The following is a 20,520-nucleotide window of genomic DNA, read 5'->3' on the forward strand; positions in this document are numbered from 1 at the left end:
GCACAATGCTGCTGACTAAACACTGGAAGAATTCATGTGTGATTTCAGCTCTTGTTTTATTCGTTCATGGTTCTGATTGTTTTGGGTGGTTTTTGCCTTGGTTTGGTTTGGTTTGGTTTGGTTTTTGGTGCCCCCGAATCAAAACAGTAACTCAATAACTACCAATTATTAAAGTAGCAGGGCTAAAGCTGAAAGACTCAGGATTGTATTCTAGGTCTTGAATCAGAGGGTCAAGAGTGAATTAAAATAATGCATTTATTAAGGATTTTATTCAACTGTAACAGAATGTCTAGTTAACAAGGTTTCAATAAGGTACATTTTTTTTCTCATGTAACCTGGAGGTAGAATGGCTGGGTTTAGTACAGCTGCTAAAGAATACCAGACCTTTGCCTTATCACAAGGTGGTTGCCAAAGTACCAGCCATCTTTTTTGTGTTTTAAGCAAGAGAAAAGGCAAAAGAGTTTGCATTTAAAAGAACTTTCCTGGAAGCCCTACAAACAAACAACATCATGGACTAGGACTCTATCTATGGTTGCCACTCTCTCAAGCGACACTAAGAAGCAGCTCTTTGGCTAGATACTTGCTCCTCAAACACAAATGAGTTTGACAGGAAAGAGGTAGAAGGAATAATGGGTAGGCAACTAGCAGCCTCTGCCTCAGTCCCCTTGTTTTGTTACCAACATACCCTTCTTTCCGTGCATGAAACAGAGTCCCCATTCCCAGTGGAGATAGCACCCAAGCCTGATCTAGTCAGCATACCCAGATTAGAGCCCTGGGTGTCTGGTGGTGGGCGGCCCTGTCCATCAGTCCTAGATACGATGCCTACAACAAGCCCCAGTGCACTCAACAGACACTTCTGGGAAAAGTGTAGAACTTGCCTTTACCAAAGGAGGGATGGAGAAGACAGCAGTCGCTGTGGGTAGCAATGGCCACATCCTCCAAGAACAGTGAGAGTCCACAGGCCGGTCAGGTGACAGCTGCTCACTCTGGTGGAAGGAACCCTGCTCCATTGCCCTCTGTGGCCTTTGCCTCTTTCTGGCAGGTTATTCCTCATTCATTAACCTCCATGGCCTCCTCTTTCACAGGCATGGGGAAGACATCCTTTCTGGGGAAAAAACACATATTTCCAAGCTTACTTATTGCTATGAATTTCAGGAGAGGAAGAATTTTGAGATTTCTAAAGGAATTGAATGATCCCAGGATATTGCAAACCAGTTTTGGGGTGCATCAGGCAAGACTATACCCTCAAATTTAGGAGGTGTCTAGTCTACATGTTTCTGGTCAGTTTCTGATGATGTGTAGCTTCACTTTCTAACTCAGGAGTTGTGCCCTCTCCCTACATTTTAACTTCACACTTGCTCCTGAATGTGTGCTTCTAGGGGGCAATTGAACCAATGATTTTTGGTGAATAATTGCATTTTTGCCAGCAGACAACCAAATCTAAAACCCACTACTCCAGACAAGTGGGGTGCCACTTATTTCCTTCTGAGAAAGCTGGTTTTGCAATACTCCAAGGGTCCATGATGCAGGGCCCTTGGGCAGTTTAGATTTCAGACTGAATGTCCAGAATGCTTTCTTTAAGAAAGTGGTACTTCTCTTCATCTCTGAGTCCCTTCAAAACTGAGGCTCTAGATTTTGCTGAGAGAGACACAGTACCTACCAACAATCTAACTTTTTCCTACCATTTTCCCTAACTCCGTTGCCTCAGTCGATACATACATGACTTTCCAAGGTTCAGCAGTTGGCAGTTTGATCAAGTATTTCACATCCATTGCCAGGTCACCACTTCCAAATCTGCAAACCCATGTTCTTCACATCTACTTCCCAACTGCCCTGGCTCAACCAAATCCATGTTTTATGTTCTTTTAGTTCTCCCACTTCCAGGTACCAAATTCTGTATTTATTTGAGATTTTTAGTTGAGCTAATTGATTGGATTCAGAATCCATGTAAAAGTGACTTAAAGAAGGTGGGGGGGTAATTGTTCCTTTTATTCCTGTTTCACTCTCTAAGGAGTGTTGTGTAAGCCCCACCCCCAAATTTTACTTTTATCTCATTGACTAGAAGTATGTCTTACAGATGTCTCTACCTGCAAGAGAGGCTGTGTTTCAGAGGAATACGTTGCCATTCCCACAAAATGAAGGAGAGGGGCTGAATATCTGGTGGACAGCCATGAGTTTCTGGCACCAGCTGTGTGTTTATTTATCATATGGAGGCCCATCGGTGGCTGTGGGAGCCACCAAGCTGGGTGAAGGGGGAACTAGGTCACAAGGGTGAGATCAGAGCAGCAGACAGGTTGCTGATGGAGAAGAGCAAGGCCAGGACAGTCCCATCAGTAGGCCGTCCAACTCACATCCAACCATAGGCCGTGTGTGAAAAGACCTTGGAAGGTTGGGGAAGGTTCTGAATGGGCTTAAGACCTCACATTCCTAGAAGTTAAGGTCTGTGTTCATTTGCCTTGGTCAGCCTAACTGTACACACAGGAGGACCCTTCATTCCAGAAATAAGCCTTGATGATGTTAACCAAAGGAAAAAGAGCCAAGCAGCACCACAGAGAGATTCGGCTGTGTCCTAGGGCATCACCAGGCCTAAGCCTGGCCACTGGTTCCCATCGTTAGCACACAGATTGGGAGGAAATCGTGAACCTTTGCACCTACATTTAGCCTCCTCGCTCCTTTTTCTTTTGGTAACCTGTTGAAACATACCATTTTTTAGGTCAACCCCAAAGTTATCTCCTCCAGGGAAATATTTTCCTAGAGGTCTAAGTAAGATGTTGTGCCCTTCCTTTGACTACCATGTGATGCCACCATCAGCCAGTGTGGCCAACTGTGGCAGGTATGTCTCCCTAACACAACCTGAGCCACATGCCCTGAGTTCTGCCTAGTGCCTGGCACATAATAGTTCCCCAGTGAAAGGTTCATTGAATTCCATTGCCAACCGACCTTCTCCATCAAAGAAAGCTTTCGCCTCTGTTCTCCATAAATACAGAAAAATGAGCCCTTTCACTCTCCTCTCTGAACTTCACTCTCCCCCAGAGAAAGTCAATATAAACCATGCCATCCAAGGTGGAAAACATTCTCCAGTCCTCTCAGGAAGTGATTTATTTAACAAGGAATAATAACACATGGGCCAAGTGTCAGAAGCCATGTCAATAATAAATGACCTTATTACTCTGTCACCAAAAAGAGATTTCCAATAGAGTGTGCTTTGAGTTTCCAAAGAACTGGAGTGTCAGTTATTAATTGGTTCCAAATAAATCAAAGGCTTAGCAAATGCCTACATAATCACATGGCTATTAAAAAGAAATGCAAGATCAAAGAAAAGATCATTCATATATGTGCAAAGATTGAATGTCTCCTTTGGCCAAAATAAGTAACACCTCTCACTGAAAAATAACTTCATTCACAGATATATTAAAATCTTATGAGCAAATTAAAACATTTTTATCAGGCCTAACCGCTCTTATGATTCTCCTTTTCCTCATCTATAAGATGATCTGTGAGGTCTCTCAGACCCGGTGAGGTTTCCTTAAATACATTGATACTACTGGCTTATTTGTCAGCACCTTCCCTGCCCCAGCTCAACACCTATCACATTGTGGTGCTAAATAATTTACAAAAACATTCTAAAGATCCTTTAAATTAAATGTTTAATGCCTTGTGATTCGATCACAATGCCTTTAAATTAAATATTTAATGCCTTGTGATTCAAGGTATTGGTCACAATTCAGATGATCCCATATATATAAAAACAGTGTGAATATAGTGGCAAGATGCTCTTTCAATATGTCTGAGGAAAACCAAACTTAAGAGTAGTAGAGAATTTCTTTTTCCTAGTGTCAATTTGTGTTCATATATTCATTCATTCAGCAAGTAATTATAGGACATATATTAATAAATGGGCCTTGAACTTGTCACTGGGAGTATGTTATCAGTAAGGCAAATTCCCTACTCTGAAGGAATTCATAGTATAGAGGAATGAAGCACAAATAAGTAGAAATTAGAGGCTGGGGGCGTAATTCAGTAGTCATATACTTAGCATACACATGGCCCAGGGTTCAAACCCCAGCACCCCCCAAAAAAACTTAGAATAAATGAAAATTAGTTTGTAATATATATGACAACCCTCAGCCAAATTAAGAAGTTGCTAGGTGCCAAGTTCAAATAATAATGTGTACACACAACACACACACAGACATCATACACACACACACACACACAAGTCAGTTCATGAGTCCATGTCCATTGGTCCCCATTGGGGCATCTCGTCAAAGCTGGGACAGAGTTCTTCCTTGAGAATTGTGTACAGAGACTCACAAGGTTCTATTTTCCAGCAGGTGGCAAAAACTTTTGAACTAAAAACTCTGGGCAGCAATATTCTGCCTGCTGAATGAACTGAGATGCAAAGAAGTCATCCTGCCAAGGAATAAAGTTGATCCTCGAGTGCAGAGGTACAGGGCTAAGAAGAGAAAGCAGCCCAGCTCCCCTAGCATTCCCACTCTTGGCTTTAATCCTGAATGGGGCCGCATTGCTGCCTTGCCCCTCAATCTGAAAAACTGTGTCAAACTTTACCACAAATTACATTTTAAAATTAAACTACTCAAAAGAAACAAACCAACAAAAAAGAAAATAAAGAAAAACAAAACTTCAATTGAATATAGCCTGGAGTCCTCTTCTGATCTTGGAGGTGAGCAATGCTGATTGGCTCAGCTTGGACCAGTTGTCTATCCGTAGTCCAATCAGCTTTGGCCAAGGAGGTGAGGTCAAAAGATAACAACGCTGCTGAGAGCCAAGCTCTGACCCTGGGAGGTGGGAGACAGGGAGGCAGTTTTCAGGAGAGGAAAAATTGTTGAAGCACACGACGTCCTCACAGACACTCTTATTCTTATGTAGATGTTCATGGGCTATATGACCTTTCAGTTCCATGCCTATAATTGAGAATTTTCCAGTAGTTTTTCTAGTCCCTTATTCACTGTATTCATTTTGGGGGGGGTTTTCTATTAACAAGAGAAGTAGAGGGACCTCATTCACTTGCAGTGATTTGAGATGACTCGGGGCATAAAAAAAGTTAGATGATTTTGCAATACAGGTGGAGCATCTGTAATCCAAAAATCTGAAATCTGAAATGATCCAGAATCTGAAGCTTTTTGAGCACTAATGCAAAGCCATAAGTGGAAAATTTCACACCATGGAACTTTGTTTCATGCCAAAATTATTTAAAATGTTATATAAAGTTACCTTCGTGCTACATATAAAAGGTACATAGGAAACATAAGTGAATTTCATGTCTAGACTTGGGTCCCCCCCATAAGAGATCTCAATGTATATACAAATATTTATACACACACACAAACACAAATATTGACAGTACAAAAACATCTAAAATTCAAACACTTCCTGATCTCAAGCATTTCTGATGAGAGATACTCAACCTGTACTATGAAAAGTATTATTCTTCTACAACACCCAGTGAAATATCCCAGTAAGCAAAATGTTGACCCTGAGAAGACAGAGACCACAAACCTGCAGTTACAAAGGCTGATGTCCTTCCATGACTGATCTGTGCAAAGATCTAAAAGTTCTCTGTGTTAGTTAGTGTTTTGTCACTGTGACCAAAATACTTGACACAAACAACTTGGAGGAGGAAAGTTTTATTTTGGCACAGAGCTTTCAGTCTGTGGTTGGCTGGTTCCCTTGCTCTGGGCCTGAGGTAAGGAAGAGCATCATGGTGGAAGGGCATGGTAAAGGAAAGCTGCTTAGCTCACGCCAGCAAGGAAGCAGAGACAGACAAAGGAAGGAACTAGGGACAAGATATAGTCCCCTAGGGCCTGCTCCAGTGATCTTCCTCCAACTATGCCCCAGCGGTTTCCACCACTTCCCAGTGATCCATTCAGGTATCCATGGATTAGTTCACTGATCAGAGTCCTATGAGCCAATCTCTTCCCAAAAGCTCCACCTCTGGATATTGTGCACTGGGGACCAAACCTTCAAGACATGAGTTTTGGGGGGACATTTCAGATCCTCACTGTCATGGTCTCCTTCTGGAATCAGTCCATTTCATTTGTAAGCAGAACTGGTGGACGCTGAGGCCCACTGCACCAGCCCAGTCTATCATAGGTAATTCTCCAATTAGATTCCCATCTCAAACAAACAGCCATGATAATTTAAATCAGTTTTGAGTAGCTTGAAGCTGACAGCCTCAGCATTCAAAAGAAATACTTCTGTTACTGAGATAATCCATCGCTGTGCTGTTAAAATCTACCAGCTTCCTTGGTTCCCCTGTCAGCTAAGTCATGCATCTTCAGGAGAGGTGACATTCTTGTCAAGGGGGTAGACACTGGCCCAGAATTCTCTATGACCTTCCAGGGGGGCTTTTCACACCACCTTCTGGTTGGATACGAGTTAGATGGTACGTCGATGGGGGCTGATCTAGAAAAAAGCATGTCACTTCTCTGCTGATCAGGGATACTTCCTAGAGAAGGTCAGGATTCCAGAGGCTTCTGTCCGAAAGAAGTGTATGTGTGCGTGGATGTGGAGGGAGCCACACTGGGGAATGGAGAGAGGCTTTAAGTTCCTGGCTCAAAAAGCAAACATGGTCCTTCCATCACACAGGGACCTTGTGTCCTGTGCCACAAGACCGACTACTTTGACTGGATTGTTTTGTTCTTCCTCTTCCTCTCCCAGGTGCAAATGAGCCCAGGAAAGGACAAGCTGATGCTGCTGCAGGAATGCCCAAGTGCCACAGGATGCGCGTGGACCCTGCTGTGAAATGAACCGAGCCAGGGCTGGGTGGCCGCATCCTCCCTTCCCCTGAGGAGCACCAGAGCGGTCATTCCACAGTTTCCCTGACTGTGTCCTATCCCCTTCCTACCAAGGTAAAGAGCCCAGTCTTGAGTAGGCGCCCCTAGGCTCATCTGCCAGCCTCAACATGAACACAGGCAGAGCTGATGATAGCCAGGGTTCCCAAGGGACGTGGGACCCCGTGGGGTCCGGCCCCCAGCAGCAGGACCTTTCATGATGCTGGCGTCCGGGAGTGAGCACCATGCCCATCACCCAGGACAATGCCGGGCTGCACCTGCCCCTCCTCTACCAGTGGCTGCAGAACAGCCTGCGGGAGGGTGGGGACGGGCCAGAGCAGCGGCTCTGCCAGGCGGCCATCCAGAAACTGCAGGAGTACATCCAGCTGAACTTGGCCGTGGAGGAGAGTACCGTCCCACCCGACCACAGCCCCCCAGAAATGGAGATCTGTACTGTGTACCTCACCAAGCAGCTGGGGGACACAGAGACTGTCGGCCTCAGTTTTGGGAACATCCCTGTTTTCGGGGACTATGGTGAAAAACGCAGAGGGGGCAAGAAGAGGAAGACCCACCAGGGCCCCGTGCTGGATGTGGGCTGTATCTGGGTGACAGAGCTGAGGAAGAACAGCCCGGCAGGGAAGAGCGGGAAGGTCCGGCTGCGGGACGAGATTCTCTCCCTGAATGGGCAGCTGATGGTCGGAGTAGACGTCAGTGGGGCCAGGTAAGCGAGCGGAGCGTGGGCTGGCCCAGGGGCTGGATGGGACCTGGGGTCCACTTGGGTCTGACATGCAGATCCGCAGCTCCAGGCACAGATCCTGTGGGTAAGACACTGACGACCCTTATCATCTCAAGGAAGAATACCCTGAGTCGCAGTTTCTCCATATTTCGTTGTTCTCTTTCTTCATTTATTCCTAGAGGACTCAGATTCACAGTGTTTCCATTTTCCCTTGTAACATGGGGTAAGAAAGAGGAGACACGGTACGTGAATGGGTATGAGAAAAGCCACACTGAGTTAGAAGCGGAGGGGACTAGACTGATTTTTTTCACGGATTCCTTCTTAGCTCTCTTGAATGATTATGAGATAACATTTGTTGAGCAGTGTCTACTGCAGGGAGCAGCTTCCAGCCAGTGTCTCACTCAACACCCAGCTCTGGAGGATGGCTTAGATGAGAAAACTCAGCTTCACATATCTCGTCCAAGGTCACTGAAGTCAGAGACAGAACCAGTCTTGAACCTGCATCTGTCTGGCAACACAGTCTGTGCTCCTAACCACTGAGCTATACTTCGTTGACTTGTGGCCTGTGCATAATTTCATGTCAGTATAATTGCAGACACCAGCAAGGAAATTACTAGAACAAATTAATAAGGCTTCTACCTACCCAAAAAAGGAAAACAGAAGCCCCTTATAAAAGGAAATTCAATTTTCATATAAAACCTGTATTAAGCTAGTCATGGTGGCACACACCTATAATCCCAGCTACTTAGGAGTCTGAGACAAGAGGATCACAAGTGCAAGGTTTCCCTGTGCAACTTAGTGAGACCCTGTCTCAAAATTTAAAAATAGAAAAGTGGTAGACCACACCTCTACCACCAGTACGGGGGGGGGGGGGGTAAAAAAAAAACCTGTTAGTTCAGTTTTCAGTACTACAATGAAATGCCTGACAGAGACTACTTATGAAGAAAAGAGTTTATTTAGTTCACAATTCTGAAAGTCCAAGATCGGGCAGTCCATTGGTTCAGTCTCTGATGAGGGCCTAATGGTGGATGGTGTCGTGACTGGAACAGGTGGGTGAGGGAGAAAGCATGTCACCAGATGGGAAGCAGGGGAGAGACAGGGGTCCCACAATAACCCCAAATTCCGACCTCCCATTAGGCCCCACCTCTTAACAGTTCACACTCCCTCTCAACATTTCCATACTAGGAATCAAACTTTCAATACATAAACCTCATCCAAACCAAGCAGAATCCCTTTGGCAAAATTACATCTAGCAAGAGCTTTGGAGCTAGAAGTTCTTTGAGATTTAGGTACAGTTGTTCCTCTGTATCTGATAAGGATTGGTTCCAGGACCCCCAGTGTATTCTAAAATCCAAGAATGCTCAAGTCCTTTCTATAAAATGGTATGACATTTGCATACTTTCTATAGACTTTAAATCATTTTTAGATTACTCACAATACCTAATAGAATGGAAATGGTATGTAGTGGTTCTACTGTATTATACAGAGTATAATAACAAGAAAAAAGTCTAGCCAGGCAAGGCCTGTAATTCTAGATACTCCAGAGGTTGAGGCAGGAGGATGGCAAACTGGAGGCCAGCTAACTTAGTGAGCCCCTATCTCAAAATAAAATTAAAAGGGCAGTTGTAAAGCATCCCTTAGAGCAATCCCTTGTTCTGAACACACACACACACACACACACACACACACACACACACACACAATGCCTATACATGCTCTTTTCCTTTTAATATTTTGGATCCAGTTGGTAGAATCCTGATGGATAAGGAGAACAAACTGTAGCGGGGAGTTTAAAGTGTTTGGAGTGTTCTCAAAATGTTCCTTTTTCATGCATTATAACTGACTGTTTCTTTCAACATGAGAATTTTCCAACTACCCATGTGGATTTTATCCTAAAGAGTGGTGACTTGAAATCAGGGTTTTGTAGGGACCCAGGGTATCTCCCTACTCCTCAGCCAACAGCCCCCTCAGCCTCTTCCTCCTTATTTGTGAGCAACAGATTTCAGGGGTCAACACACCAACTCCTGATGAATCATCTATAGCTTGTGGCACTCTTTTGGGTGATTTGGTCTTCTCTCTCTCTTGCATTTGATTTTGAATTCAGAACTCTTAGATGATATTATAGGTTGTCCCAAAAATTCATGTCAAAGTCCAAATCCCCAGGATCCCAGAAGGCAACCTTATCAGGGCGTAGCGCCATAGCAGATGTAATGAGTTAAGATGAGGTCATACTAAAGCATGACCATCTGACCAGTGTCCTTATAAAAGGCACATTTGGACACAGGCACACAAGGAGAATGTTAAGTGAAGACTGAAGCTATGCTGCTGCATGCCAGAGAACTACCAGAAGCTGAGAGAGAGCCTGGGAACAGGTCTGTCCCTGCACCAGGGGAGCATGGCCCTGCTGTCTCCTTGATTTTGGACTTGAAGACCCTAGAACCATGAAATAACACGCCTGTTTATACCACTCAGTGTGTGGTGCTTTGTTATAGCAGCCTTGGGAAACGGACACCAGTGATACTTTGACCCAGTCACCTCACGTTGAGTCAAGTTTCAGTTTTCTCCCTGACACGGGTTCCTTTGGAGCTGTATATGTTTTTGGAAAGGCCACTTTGAGAATTACGTGTGTGCAGCGTGGGAGGAGCAGGTGCACTCTGTGCAGATGAGGTCATGGTTTGCTTCTTTCGAAAATTAGTTTAGGATCAATGTGGAATGTTCACCTCTGAGGAAAGAACAGGAAACTCATAGTCAGGGATGGAGTTAACAGTCCTTCTGAACCCCAGACCTTTAGGGGAAACTGAATCCATAACCACCCCTGAATTACAGGCACTATTCCTGCTTTCTCAACTGGCCCACACACCTGAGGTCCACAGTTGGGTGCTAGGCTCCCCGAGGAGTTCTGGAGGTCCTTGTTCTTTACAGTGTTAATGACCTCATCCTGGTGTGAACTTCCAGAGAACTTTCTAGGAGAAGCAAGGACATCACTCGTGTTTGATGTCACAAGACCCATCTTGTAGCCATAGCCTCTAACTCACAGAAGAAGGTTCTGTTTGTGAGCTCTTTTGCCACCCTCTGAGGAAGACGGCATTTTCTGGAATGTTCTATTTACTTCTGTTCAGTGCAAAAGAACTGCAAAGGTTTTTAGCATGGTTCCCTACAAGGAATACTTTGTAATCCCAGTTCCTCCCTCGGCTAGCTTTCTATAAGTAAACCAGATCTGTTCCCCGAGGACAGATTGTTCCAAATTGGTAACGAAATGTGGAATTAATTAAAATGAAACCCACACACCAAAACCAAAACAAATAGACTTTTCTAAAAAGTAGAAGGGCCCACGTTTCACTTTTAGAATTTATTTTTTTCAGAATGTGAACTTTGGACATATTCATATATTAATAAACATGAACAGAGCACAGTGCGGAGGACCCAGGCCTGGGAGAGAGGGCTCTGGCTTCCAGACTGCTTGTTGGCCGTGTGACTGTGGGCAAATTACCTCAGCTGCAGGAGGTTGATCCTGTTTCCTTAATAGGGCTGTTCCGTGGATGAGAGAAGATGATTTACTCGATGTACTGAACACGGCATCTGGGTGCATGGTGGACATTCAGTCCAAGTAACTTTTCACACCCCACCCAGCCAGCCTCAGGCAACCTGAACCCAGAGTACATCCTGCAAGAGAAAGGGCCTTTGAGTTTGAGAAAAAGAGAATAGCCTCAAACTCTACCAGTCAATCACAGAGAGACAAAGAATAATCTTCTGTCCAGAAACTGGGGAGATACTCGAATTACAGCAGTCCCCCTTTATCCATGGAGGTAAATTCCAGGACCCTCAGAGATTCCTGAAGCCATGGGAAGTTCTGAACCCGGCACATACTATGCTTTTTCCTACACATACCAATGACAGAGTTTTAAAGTAGGCCCAGTAAGAGATCAGCCCCAATAAGTAATAATAAAATAGAATATTTATAACAATTCACTATAATTAAAGTTATGGGAATGTGGCCTCTCCCTCTCTCTCTCTCTCAAAATATCTTACTATACTGTACTGTATTTTGGGATTGTGGTTGGTTGGCCACAAATAACTGAAACCATGGGTGAAGGGACTACCGTATTGCACAATTGGCGTGGCATGGCACCGACCACTTGGAAAGGACACTGGGGCATGTAGGAACAGCGTCCCAGAACCCACTGGTCAGTGAGCACCGTTGGGCTCCTGGAGTGTGAGGAGTCTCTGTGGTCCCAGGAGAAGGGCCAGGTTCAGGGGGTCAGGGTGACCAGCTGACTGGCACAGAAGAGTTCCATGCCGTAAGGACCAGCCGAGTATCAGCCCTGGCCAGAAGTAACCTTCAGCAGTCCCCATTGCCTTGAAATTGTCTGTAAAATTAAATTTAGGTTTGGTACAAGCTTAGACTCTGGTTACCCATGGCAACCTTGAGTTCTGTCTGGATTACAGCAGATTTGAAGCAGAGTGTCAAGAGCTACAGAAAGGTGTTACTTGGAGAAATGACCACAGGTAGCGATGGAGGCAGGAGAGGAGTGGTCAGTTAGAGCTTTATAATACAATCACCGGGGCCTGTTCACCTGAATGTGCCCGGAGGCACCTGGTGCTCCATGACGCACACATATATGTAAGAGGTGGTCATCCCAATGACCTGGGGACATTAAGGAAAGGTTAAATTATACTCAGCACACTGTTTAAGAAGCCAGAGAAGCATGTAATACACTTTAGAAAGATTTCCATTACAGAAGGTTAAAAGGAAAACAAGCTTCAGCATTTAAAATTCAATTATCTGGAAAACTCACCATGTGGAACAGCCCATTCCCCAAGGATGCCGTGTAAATGAAGCATTGCGGGACCCAGCATTTGCGTCCTGCTTCATTCTTTTCCGCCTGCTTTCTCCTCATGCTCTTTTGTTTCATGCCTGGGTTTCTGGAGAGTGTTCCAGAGTTCACCCGGGTCCTGTTTTCTCATCGTACCAAGGAGGAAACTGAGGTTTGGGGAAGTGGTTTCCTGGGGTCAAGCATCTTCCTAGAAAAGAGCCAGGACTGGAATCCTCACCCTTTGACTCGCATTCCAGAAATTTTCCCTCAACACTGTAAAGAGGAACCAATAAAATTAGGAGATGTTTTGTAGTTTATCGTTTATAATGAAAGCAGATAGAAATCGGGTTGTTCTACGTGTTCTAGAACGTTCCATTCTCAACCAGAGTTTAGCTTATAGCAACTTCATGAGAGGTGTAAATGAGGGTTAGAGGGGACCGCGGGAGCTGGTGCAGCCTGGCCTGAGGATCAGGGGGCCGTGGCCTGCCACCTTGTGGTGGAAACAGAGCACAGCGAGAGAAAGTGCTGGGAGCTGCGGTCAGGTTTGTGATTCTTTTGACTCTGTGTTTCACAACTGTGCCCTTAGGGCCTTCATATCTCTCTCCAGAATGGCAACGTCTGAGCCATCTGCAGGTGCCATCCCCTCCCTGACTGGTGTCCTCCTGCAGTCCAGGAGGTCGCCCCATCCCTCCTAACACCCTGGCCCTCAGGCCCCCACTGGTAGATCAGGAGCTGATCCAACAAGGTCACCTGTACTAAGCTCTTTGCGACTGATGGGGGAGTTGCCCCTACCTGGTTTCTCTAATTTGAGCCTCAGAAATCACGGAGTCTTCCAGGGAAAGTGTGAGTAACAGCAACAAACACGAGGCCAGTGGATGTGTGTGTTGAGATGGGGGTGGGGGGCGTGCGTCTGTTAGAAACCAGCACACGGAGATCACTGTCACAGCACAAGTCACTCCCCAGCCACTTACAGAGCAGTTCCTTGGGGCCCACTTGTTTGTGTGATGGAATGGTTTACATAAAAGGACAGACTTCTCATTATTTGAGGGTGGGAGTGTCTGAACTACATCCACAGATGCTCTTTGGTTTTATCCCAGCGACCTGCTTCTCTGCCGGTACCCAGGTCAGAGCTGAAGCGGGCAGTGCAGCCTCTGCTGCATGACAGACTTCTGCCCTGGGAGACAGACAACCAAACAGCTCACTTAAGACACTCACTTTTATAGGGTTAATATTACTTCCACAAATTATAATTGGATACCATAAGGAGAAAAAAGATCAAAGCGTCTTAGTGTGATTATAGTGTTAGGTCTGGCTTCAGACCCTCCTATTTACGGGCACCCCTAGGCTGTTTTCAGGAATCTTGACTTCTACCTCATCTTTCATGTCCAGGTATTAAATAAGTTATAAGCATTTTTATTCTCTCATTTTGAGTACCAATGCCCCCTGATGACTCTTAAGCTTTTTTCCCCAAAAGGGCTTTGAATTCCAAGCTTTGGCACTGGTTCACCTCTTGTCCCTCCCTTCTGAAGTGGAGGCAGGTCGCCGCATTGCTTGGCTTTGCTTTCATTCTACCCAGGCTTGCCAAACACAGACATAAAATGACTTGAGCCCCGTCTTCTGTGGTTCAGCTGTGGCCGGCTGCCTCCTGGAGGGCAATAAAACCTGATGTCTTAAGGGACCAAATATATATTACTTTATACAATTTAAAAGAAAACAAAGGCTGGGAATCTAGTTCAGTGGTAGAGTACTAACCTGGCATGCGTGATGCCCTGGGTTTGGTCCCCAGGTCCGCATAAAATAAAATAGAGGTTTTAAGCCAGGTACAGTGGTGCCCCACTGTAATCCCAACTACTCGGGAGCTTGAGACAGGAAGCTCACAAGTTCAAGGCCAGCCTGGGCAACTTAAAAAGACCCTGTCCCAAAATCAAAAATAAAAATTTAAAGGACGGGAGTGTAGTTCCGTGGTAGAGTGCCCCTGGGTCAATTCCCAGTACTACACACACACACACACACACACACACACACACACACAAAAGAAGTTTTATACAGTTAGATTTCTCCATGAGATTCTTCTTTGAAATGCAATCTTCCACCAAAGATTTTGAGGATGTGAGTTTAAGTCATACTAATTTAAAATGTTCATGGAGATGTGACTACTAGTGGCTTTTAGGGGGACGACATAGCCGTGTTGACAGAGTAGTACACAAAGGTGTTGCGCATCCCACGGCTTCTGCTCTTTGATTCTCAGACCCTGATGACAGCTCTGTTGCCTGGCTCTGTTCATCCCACAGGGGCCTGTGCAGAACTTCCTCCACCAAGGAAAGGGTGACCCTGTCATTTACAATGTCCCTTAGCCTTAAGTTGAGCTTGTTCCCTTTGGGGAAAGACAAAGACTGGGTTATTTCCCTGACTGACATACTAGGCACAAGATCGGATGGTTTCAATGGGACTGGGATTTATTAAGAAGCTCTTGACCCTTCGGATCACAGATGCGTATTTTCAAATGTCCCCAAAGGATGTTCTAAACTTTTCTGGGGTAGGAGATAGAAAGTGGATCCCTAAAAAATTTCAACCCATTTAGTACAAGTCTCTGACAAGTTGCATGGCAATTCTTGTTATTTTCCCTGACTCCAGGGTTTTAGGTAGTCCAGGTATACATTCCTGCAGAGTCCTTTTCTGACCTGGCTATGTAGACAGAGAAGACTCACGTGGTGGTCAGCCTGAAAATGGTTCATGCCCTAGAATGGAGACTGCCAAAGTGGAAGATCCATGGGGAAGCAGGAAAATTATTAGCAACCTAACTCACGTCCTCAAAATCTTTGGCAGAAGATTGCATTTCAAAGAAGAATCTCATGGAGAAATCTAACTATATAAAACTTTGTGTGTGTGTGTGTGTGTGTGTGTGTGTGTGTGTGTAGTACTGGGAATTGACCCAGGGGCACTCTACCACGGAACTACACTCCCAGTCCTTTAAACTTATTTTTGATTTTGGGACAGGGTCTTTTTAAGTTGCCCAGGCTGGTCTTGAACTTGTGATTTATATTTTTTAGCTTAAAAAAAATAAGAAATTGAGCTTGACTAATATTTTCAATATGGATTGAAGATAACCTCCTTATTCAATCTATACCTCAGAAGGTCCCTTGTCCTGTGTGGTATGTGACGTATTATGAGGGAAGGGGAAGAGATCCACAAAAGGTCATCACTGGTTAATTCACTTCTGACTTGTTTCAAGGGACTGTAGTTGATGTAGGTTCACTCAGTGAAGTAGGTTTATGGATAAAATGACTTCATTTTAACTAAATTAAACTTCACAAAATGGGTAGATAAAATAAAGAAATCCTAGGATGAAAAAGTATTAAAAATAATGCAATGAGTCAGGTGCAGTGGCACATGCTTGTAATCCCAGCAACTCTGGAGGCTGAGACAGGAGGATCGTGAATTCAAAGCCAGCCTCAGAAACGGCAACATGTTAAGCAACTCAGTGAGACCCTGTCTCTAAATAAAATAAAAAGTAGGGCTAGGGATGTGGTTCGGTGGTTGAGTGCCTCTGAGTTCAATCCCTAGTACCTGACCCCCAAAATAATAATAATACAATGAATGCAGACATAAACAAACAATGAGAACATGACTGAGTTAACAACACTTCTCTTTCTGCCAGTACATCTTCAGTCACATTATGAAGTGGAACAGCCTGTTCTGATTGCCAAGAAGTCAGACAAAAAGATAAAATTGGGAGCTATCAAGACTCTCTGTGAAATACAAATTTATAACCAGTATCATCAAAGACAAAGTTCTCCCTATGTATATATTATGCATTGAGATACTGCTTAGTGATGGTATGAGGCTATCATGAGTAGCGAGATATTTAAAATCTAAATATGCACAACAAGAATGCAAATAGTTTAAAATATTCTAGCAATGTTTAAAATTATGCAATACTAAATCTAGGCCATAATTTTACTAAACTGAATATTTAGGAGCCTGTCATGAGGGTTTTTTTTTTTTTTTTTTTTTTTAACTTAATGGCTTACCACAAAAAGTCACATACCATTAGGAAAACAGTCATTCTTCCTGGTAAGGTAAAAATAACTAGACTAACACATGGAAAACAATATAGGTACAAAATAAAATGCATGGTTTTGTTGTCAGCAATTTCTTTTGAAAGATGCACAGAAACATTGCTGAAGTTTTAGAGAGAATGATGCAGGGTTGGGAATTTGCTATGCAGTTAGACAAAAATACTGCTGATTTTCATGTGTTCCAATAAGGGAATCTACTTGGTTCTGTTTCAGTAATGAAGTAGAGTTACTTATCCATGAGTCACTAAAAAGGTACCAGAAATAAGGACTACAGAAGAGAAGTCTCCTTAATTCAGACTCCCACTCTTATCCCTATCACTATTGTACACCAAAACTTCTCTCTCTTACTGGTGTTAGAGTTTCTTTTCAAGAATTCTCTAAGCATATTTAAGAGCATATTAGCTCTATTTTCTCTAGGGAGAGCACACTGTCTTACTGTTGTGCATCTTAACTACTTTTAACTTAAAACTCCATTTTAGAGATCATTTCAAGTCAGAAGACCATTCTTCTTTGTCTTTCACTTTTGAACAGTTGTATAATATTCTGCTAAAGGTTTCCAATGTATTTATTTAATCAGTCACCAATTAATGGGTGTTTTATTGTACAGTTTTCTTTTGCAGTTTCAACAAGTCTGCAATCAATTTTATGTTCACATGTCTCTGTTTACATGTGCAAGTATATGTGAAGGATAAATTCCTAGAAATGGGATCTTCAAACAAATCACTTATAAAATTTGTTACTCTTATTGCAAATTGCTTCCCTCAAGAGATTACACTAATTTGTATCCCAACTGACTATATAAAAAGTACTGCTTTTCCTTTTACCTTCCTCAACACTCTAGGAATAATCTTTAAAATATTGACTCATGCTACATGCAGAATTCTGTATTATCCTCTTTTCACTTAACACAGTTAAACATGTTCCTCCTTATTAAATGGTCTTAATCAGTATATTCATCAATTACCTAGGCAAGCATGTTCTTTCTTTTTTTTTTTTTTTTTAGCATGTTCTTTCTGTCATTACCAGTTTTTCAATTTTATTCTTAACATTGCATTTGAAATGTTTGTACCATGACCTTTTGCCCCTTTGAATCATCCTCTTTAGACAGACTCCTTGGAACAAAGTTATTGTGTCAAAGGACATTTTGTCAAATTGCTTTTCACAAATTGTTTTACCAGATTATTCCACTACTAATAATGCATGAGCAACAGCATACCAGGAGCATTTTCAGATTGGGCATTACAACTTAAATTTATGTATGATTTTTTTTTAAAAATCTGTACTTATTAATCGGGGAGTTTGGTTATTTCCCGCAAGGGTTGGTTGGTTGGTTGGTTTGCTGGAGGAAAGTAAATGTCCCCATTGTGAGCAGCAGATGGAAGGGTGCAGTCTTGGAGCTGAGAGCAGTTCCTAGCTGGCATCTGGCAAGAAAACTGAGACCTCAGTCCTACAACCTCAAGGAACCAAACCCTGCCAACTGCTGGTAAGCTTGGAAGAGGTCCCCGAGCCCCAGATGAGATTGTTGGCAGCCCTGGCCAACACCTCATGCCAGACTTAGCAATGCTGAGCAGAGGCCCTAGGAAGTCTCTGGCTGCTCCTTACCTGCAGAACTCAGAGCTAATAAGTGGGTGTGGTTCCAAAGTCTGTGCATTTATGGCAATTTGTTGCACAGCAGTAGAAAACTAATAAAATGGTAACAGACAATGAAGTACTTAATTCCTCTCATTCATTTACTCCTTGATTCACTGTGTGGAAATCTTGTCTCCCTTAGCCAGATTATAACCTCCTGAGAACAAGACCGTTCTGATTTTCTTCTGCACCAACCCTATTATCTGCCAGCCACAGGGTCTGCACCAGGGGGAGAGAGGGGTTAGGGACAATAGCCTAGCTTTAGAATCAGACTGCCTCAGCTTAAACCTTCACTCAATCTGTCTAAACTTTGGTTCCCTCATCTTTAAAATGGGAATAAAATGCATCAGAAAAATCACCAGAAAATATGCAAACATTACTAGTAGTTACTTCTGAAGGCAGTAACAGGGTCAAATTCTATAGGAGGTTTGTGGGGATTAAGTGAGGCAATTTTTAAAGCCCTTGGTGGAGTTTGTAGTACATGGTAAACCCTTGAAATATTGGGTCATTGTTGATAGAAAAAGACCATTTGTTTGGTATCATGTTACTCTGGTCCTTTCTCCCTACACACACACACACACACACACACACACACACACACGGTCCCACATCCCACTTCCACCCATCAGGGGTAGATAAACTGAACCCAGTCCTTAGACATTACTGACAATCAGTTTTATCTCCTGGGAACGTGGAAAAACCAAGCTGAAAGGTCAAGTGGAATGAGGTCCAGAATCTGGTCCAGAAAGAGCCAGAACCACAGGCACACACTAGGGTTACAGAAGGACAGACATCAGGAGGAAACCTGTTCCTTTGGAGGAACACAGTGAGCATGCAGGATAAAGAGAATGTCCCCAGAAAAAAAGGAAGGGACAGTGTGTCCGGAGGCTAGGGGACTTGCAGTTCCCAGCACAAGTTCCCACAGCCTAGAGGGACTTGATTCCACCAGACTTCTGTGTCCTCACAAAGTATCCTTGTAAACAGATGCGCCCAGCCGAAAGGTTACTGGTGGGGGACAAGTCAGGCAGATGGTCAGGTTCTAATAAGCCCTAGCACACCAAGCCCGAGTGAGTGCTGATTCCACATGAATCTAAAAGAAAATTAAATTGTGTTGCTCTTCAGTCTTTCTCCAGACCGTCCTTCATCTGCCAGCCGTTGAATTCCCAGTGGCCTCTGGGGGGCACTATTCAATTAAGTTTATTGCATGGTAGCACGCTCTGCGCCAACAGAGCATTTCAAGAAGTGGGCGTTTGAAGAATCATTACCATTTACTGAATCCCTGCAATGCGCTTGCTGGTGGCTCTGTATATATTACAGCTTAAACAATTGCAGTTACTCTTTCCACCCACCAAGTGTAGGTTCTTTTCTAGCTTTGTTTCTTGTTTCTATAGACATGTTATTAACAGGTGTCAGGCAAAATGAAAGCTTTTATTTTTCTTATTAATGAACAGAAAGACCTGAGGTTACTGCTTCTGTTGGGAACCGGTTCAAGTTCAGTTGGTCTTCAATTACTTGATGTACTTGAACATAATTTGCATTTTTATGGGCATGTGCTCCTTTTTAATTAGAAAAACAAGGAATTAAATGTAGCACCATTATAAAACAGAAAGAAAAAGTATTCTGTTGGCATGGGTATAATTGGCTGTGACCTTCTCTCCCAAGAGGAGGTGAGGTATTTCCTGTCTCATACCTTTTATCCCTCCAGAGAATCGTGTTGGTTTTGGACCTGGCTGGGGGCTGCTGAGGTGTGGGAGCTGCAGGAGGGGAGGTTTTGCTTTCTCCACTTTGCCCAATACCACCGCCTCCCAGAACTTCCCAGGAAACACTTCTCTGTGAAGTCTGCAAACAACCACAGACCTAGCTCCATTTCTTTCCTTTTTATTTCTTTTTATTTTTTAATGAGATATTTGAGAAACCTATCTGTTCATTAGATATTATCGGTTTATGAATATTGTCCATAGAATTTGATCCCCAGAATCCACACACACACACACAGAAAAAAATATATATATATGCCCACATACATGTATGTGCACACACGTATTATCCACTGGAGATATATATTTCGGGTACTTTTCTCATTTAATATTTGCAATAAACCTATGAGGAAGCAGGTAAGTATTAGTTTTTTTGAAATTGGCACATAATAATTGTACACACCTATGGGGTGCCACATGACATTTATACATTGCATAATGTTCAGGTCAGGTTAAACATATCTATCTCATGTATCATTTCTTAGTGGTGAGAATATTTGCAGTCCTTTCTTCTGGCTTCTTTTGAAGTGTGCGATATATTAGCATTGTCTGCCTCATTGACTGTGCACACCAGCTCACCAGTACCCTGCTCAGCCTTTCCTCCATCCCTCGGTCCCCTCCGTCCCAGTCTCTGATAACCACCATTCTACTCTCAACTTCTATGAGATCAACTTTTTAGATTCCACAGCGAGTGAGCTCACGCTGTATTTG

The 20,520-nt window shown here is 43.6% G+C and overlaps 1 protein-coding gene across 7 annotated transcripts in view; it reads left to right on the top strand.

Annotated features, from left to right (window-relative positions):
• Pdzd2 (PDZ domain containing 2) overlaps positions 1–20,520 on the top strand; it is a 362,396-nt gene that overhangs the window by 119,834 nt on the left and 222,042 nt on the right. For 6 of the 7 annotated variants that reach the window (XM_047555256.1, XM_047555263.1, XM_047555261.1 and 3 more), the window contains one exon: positions 6,682–7,515. In XM_047555256.1, coding sequence (XP_047411212.1) covers positions 7,040–7,515 — 476 coding nt within the window. In that variant the 5' untranslated portion in view covers positions 6,682–7,039. Of the gene's footprint in view, positions 1–4,413; positions 4,449–6,681; positions 7,516–20,520 lie in introns of those variants that run through there. The other variant, XM_047555259.1, reaches the window with a different exon arrangement.

Source organism: Sciurus carolinensis, chromosome 6 (assembly GCF_902686445.1).
Source record: "Sciurus carolinensis chromosome 6, mSciCar1.2, whole genome shotgun sequence".
Classification (NCBI taxonomy): domain Eukaryota; kingdom Metazoa; phylum Chordata; class Mammalia; order Rodentia; family Sciuridae; genus Sciurus; species Sciurus carolinensis.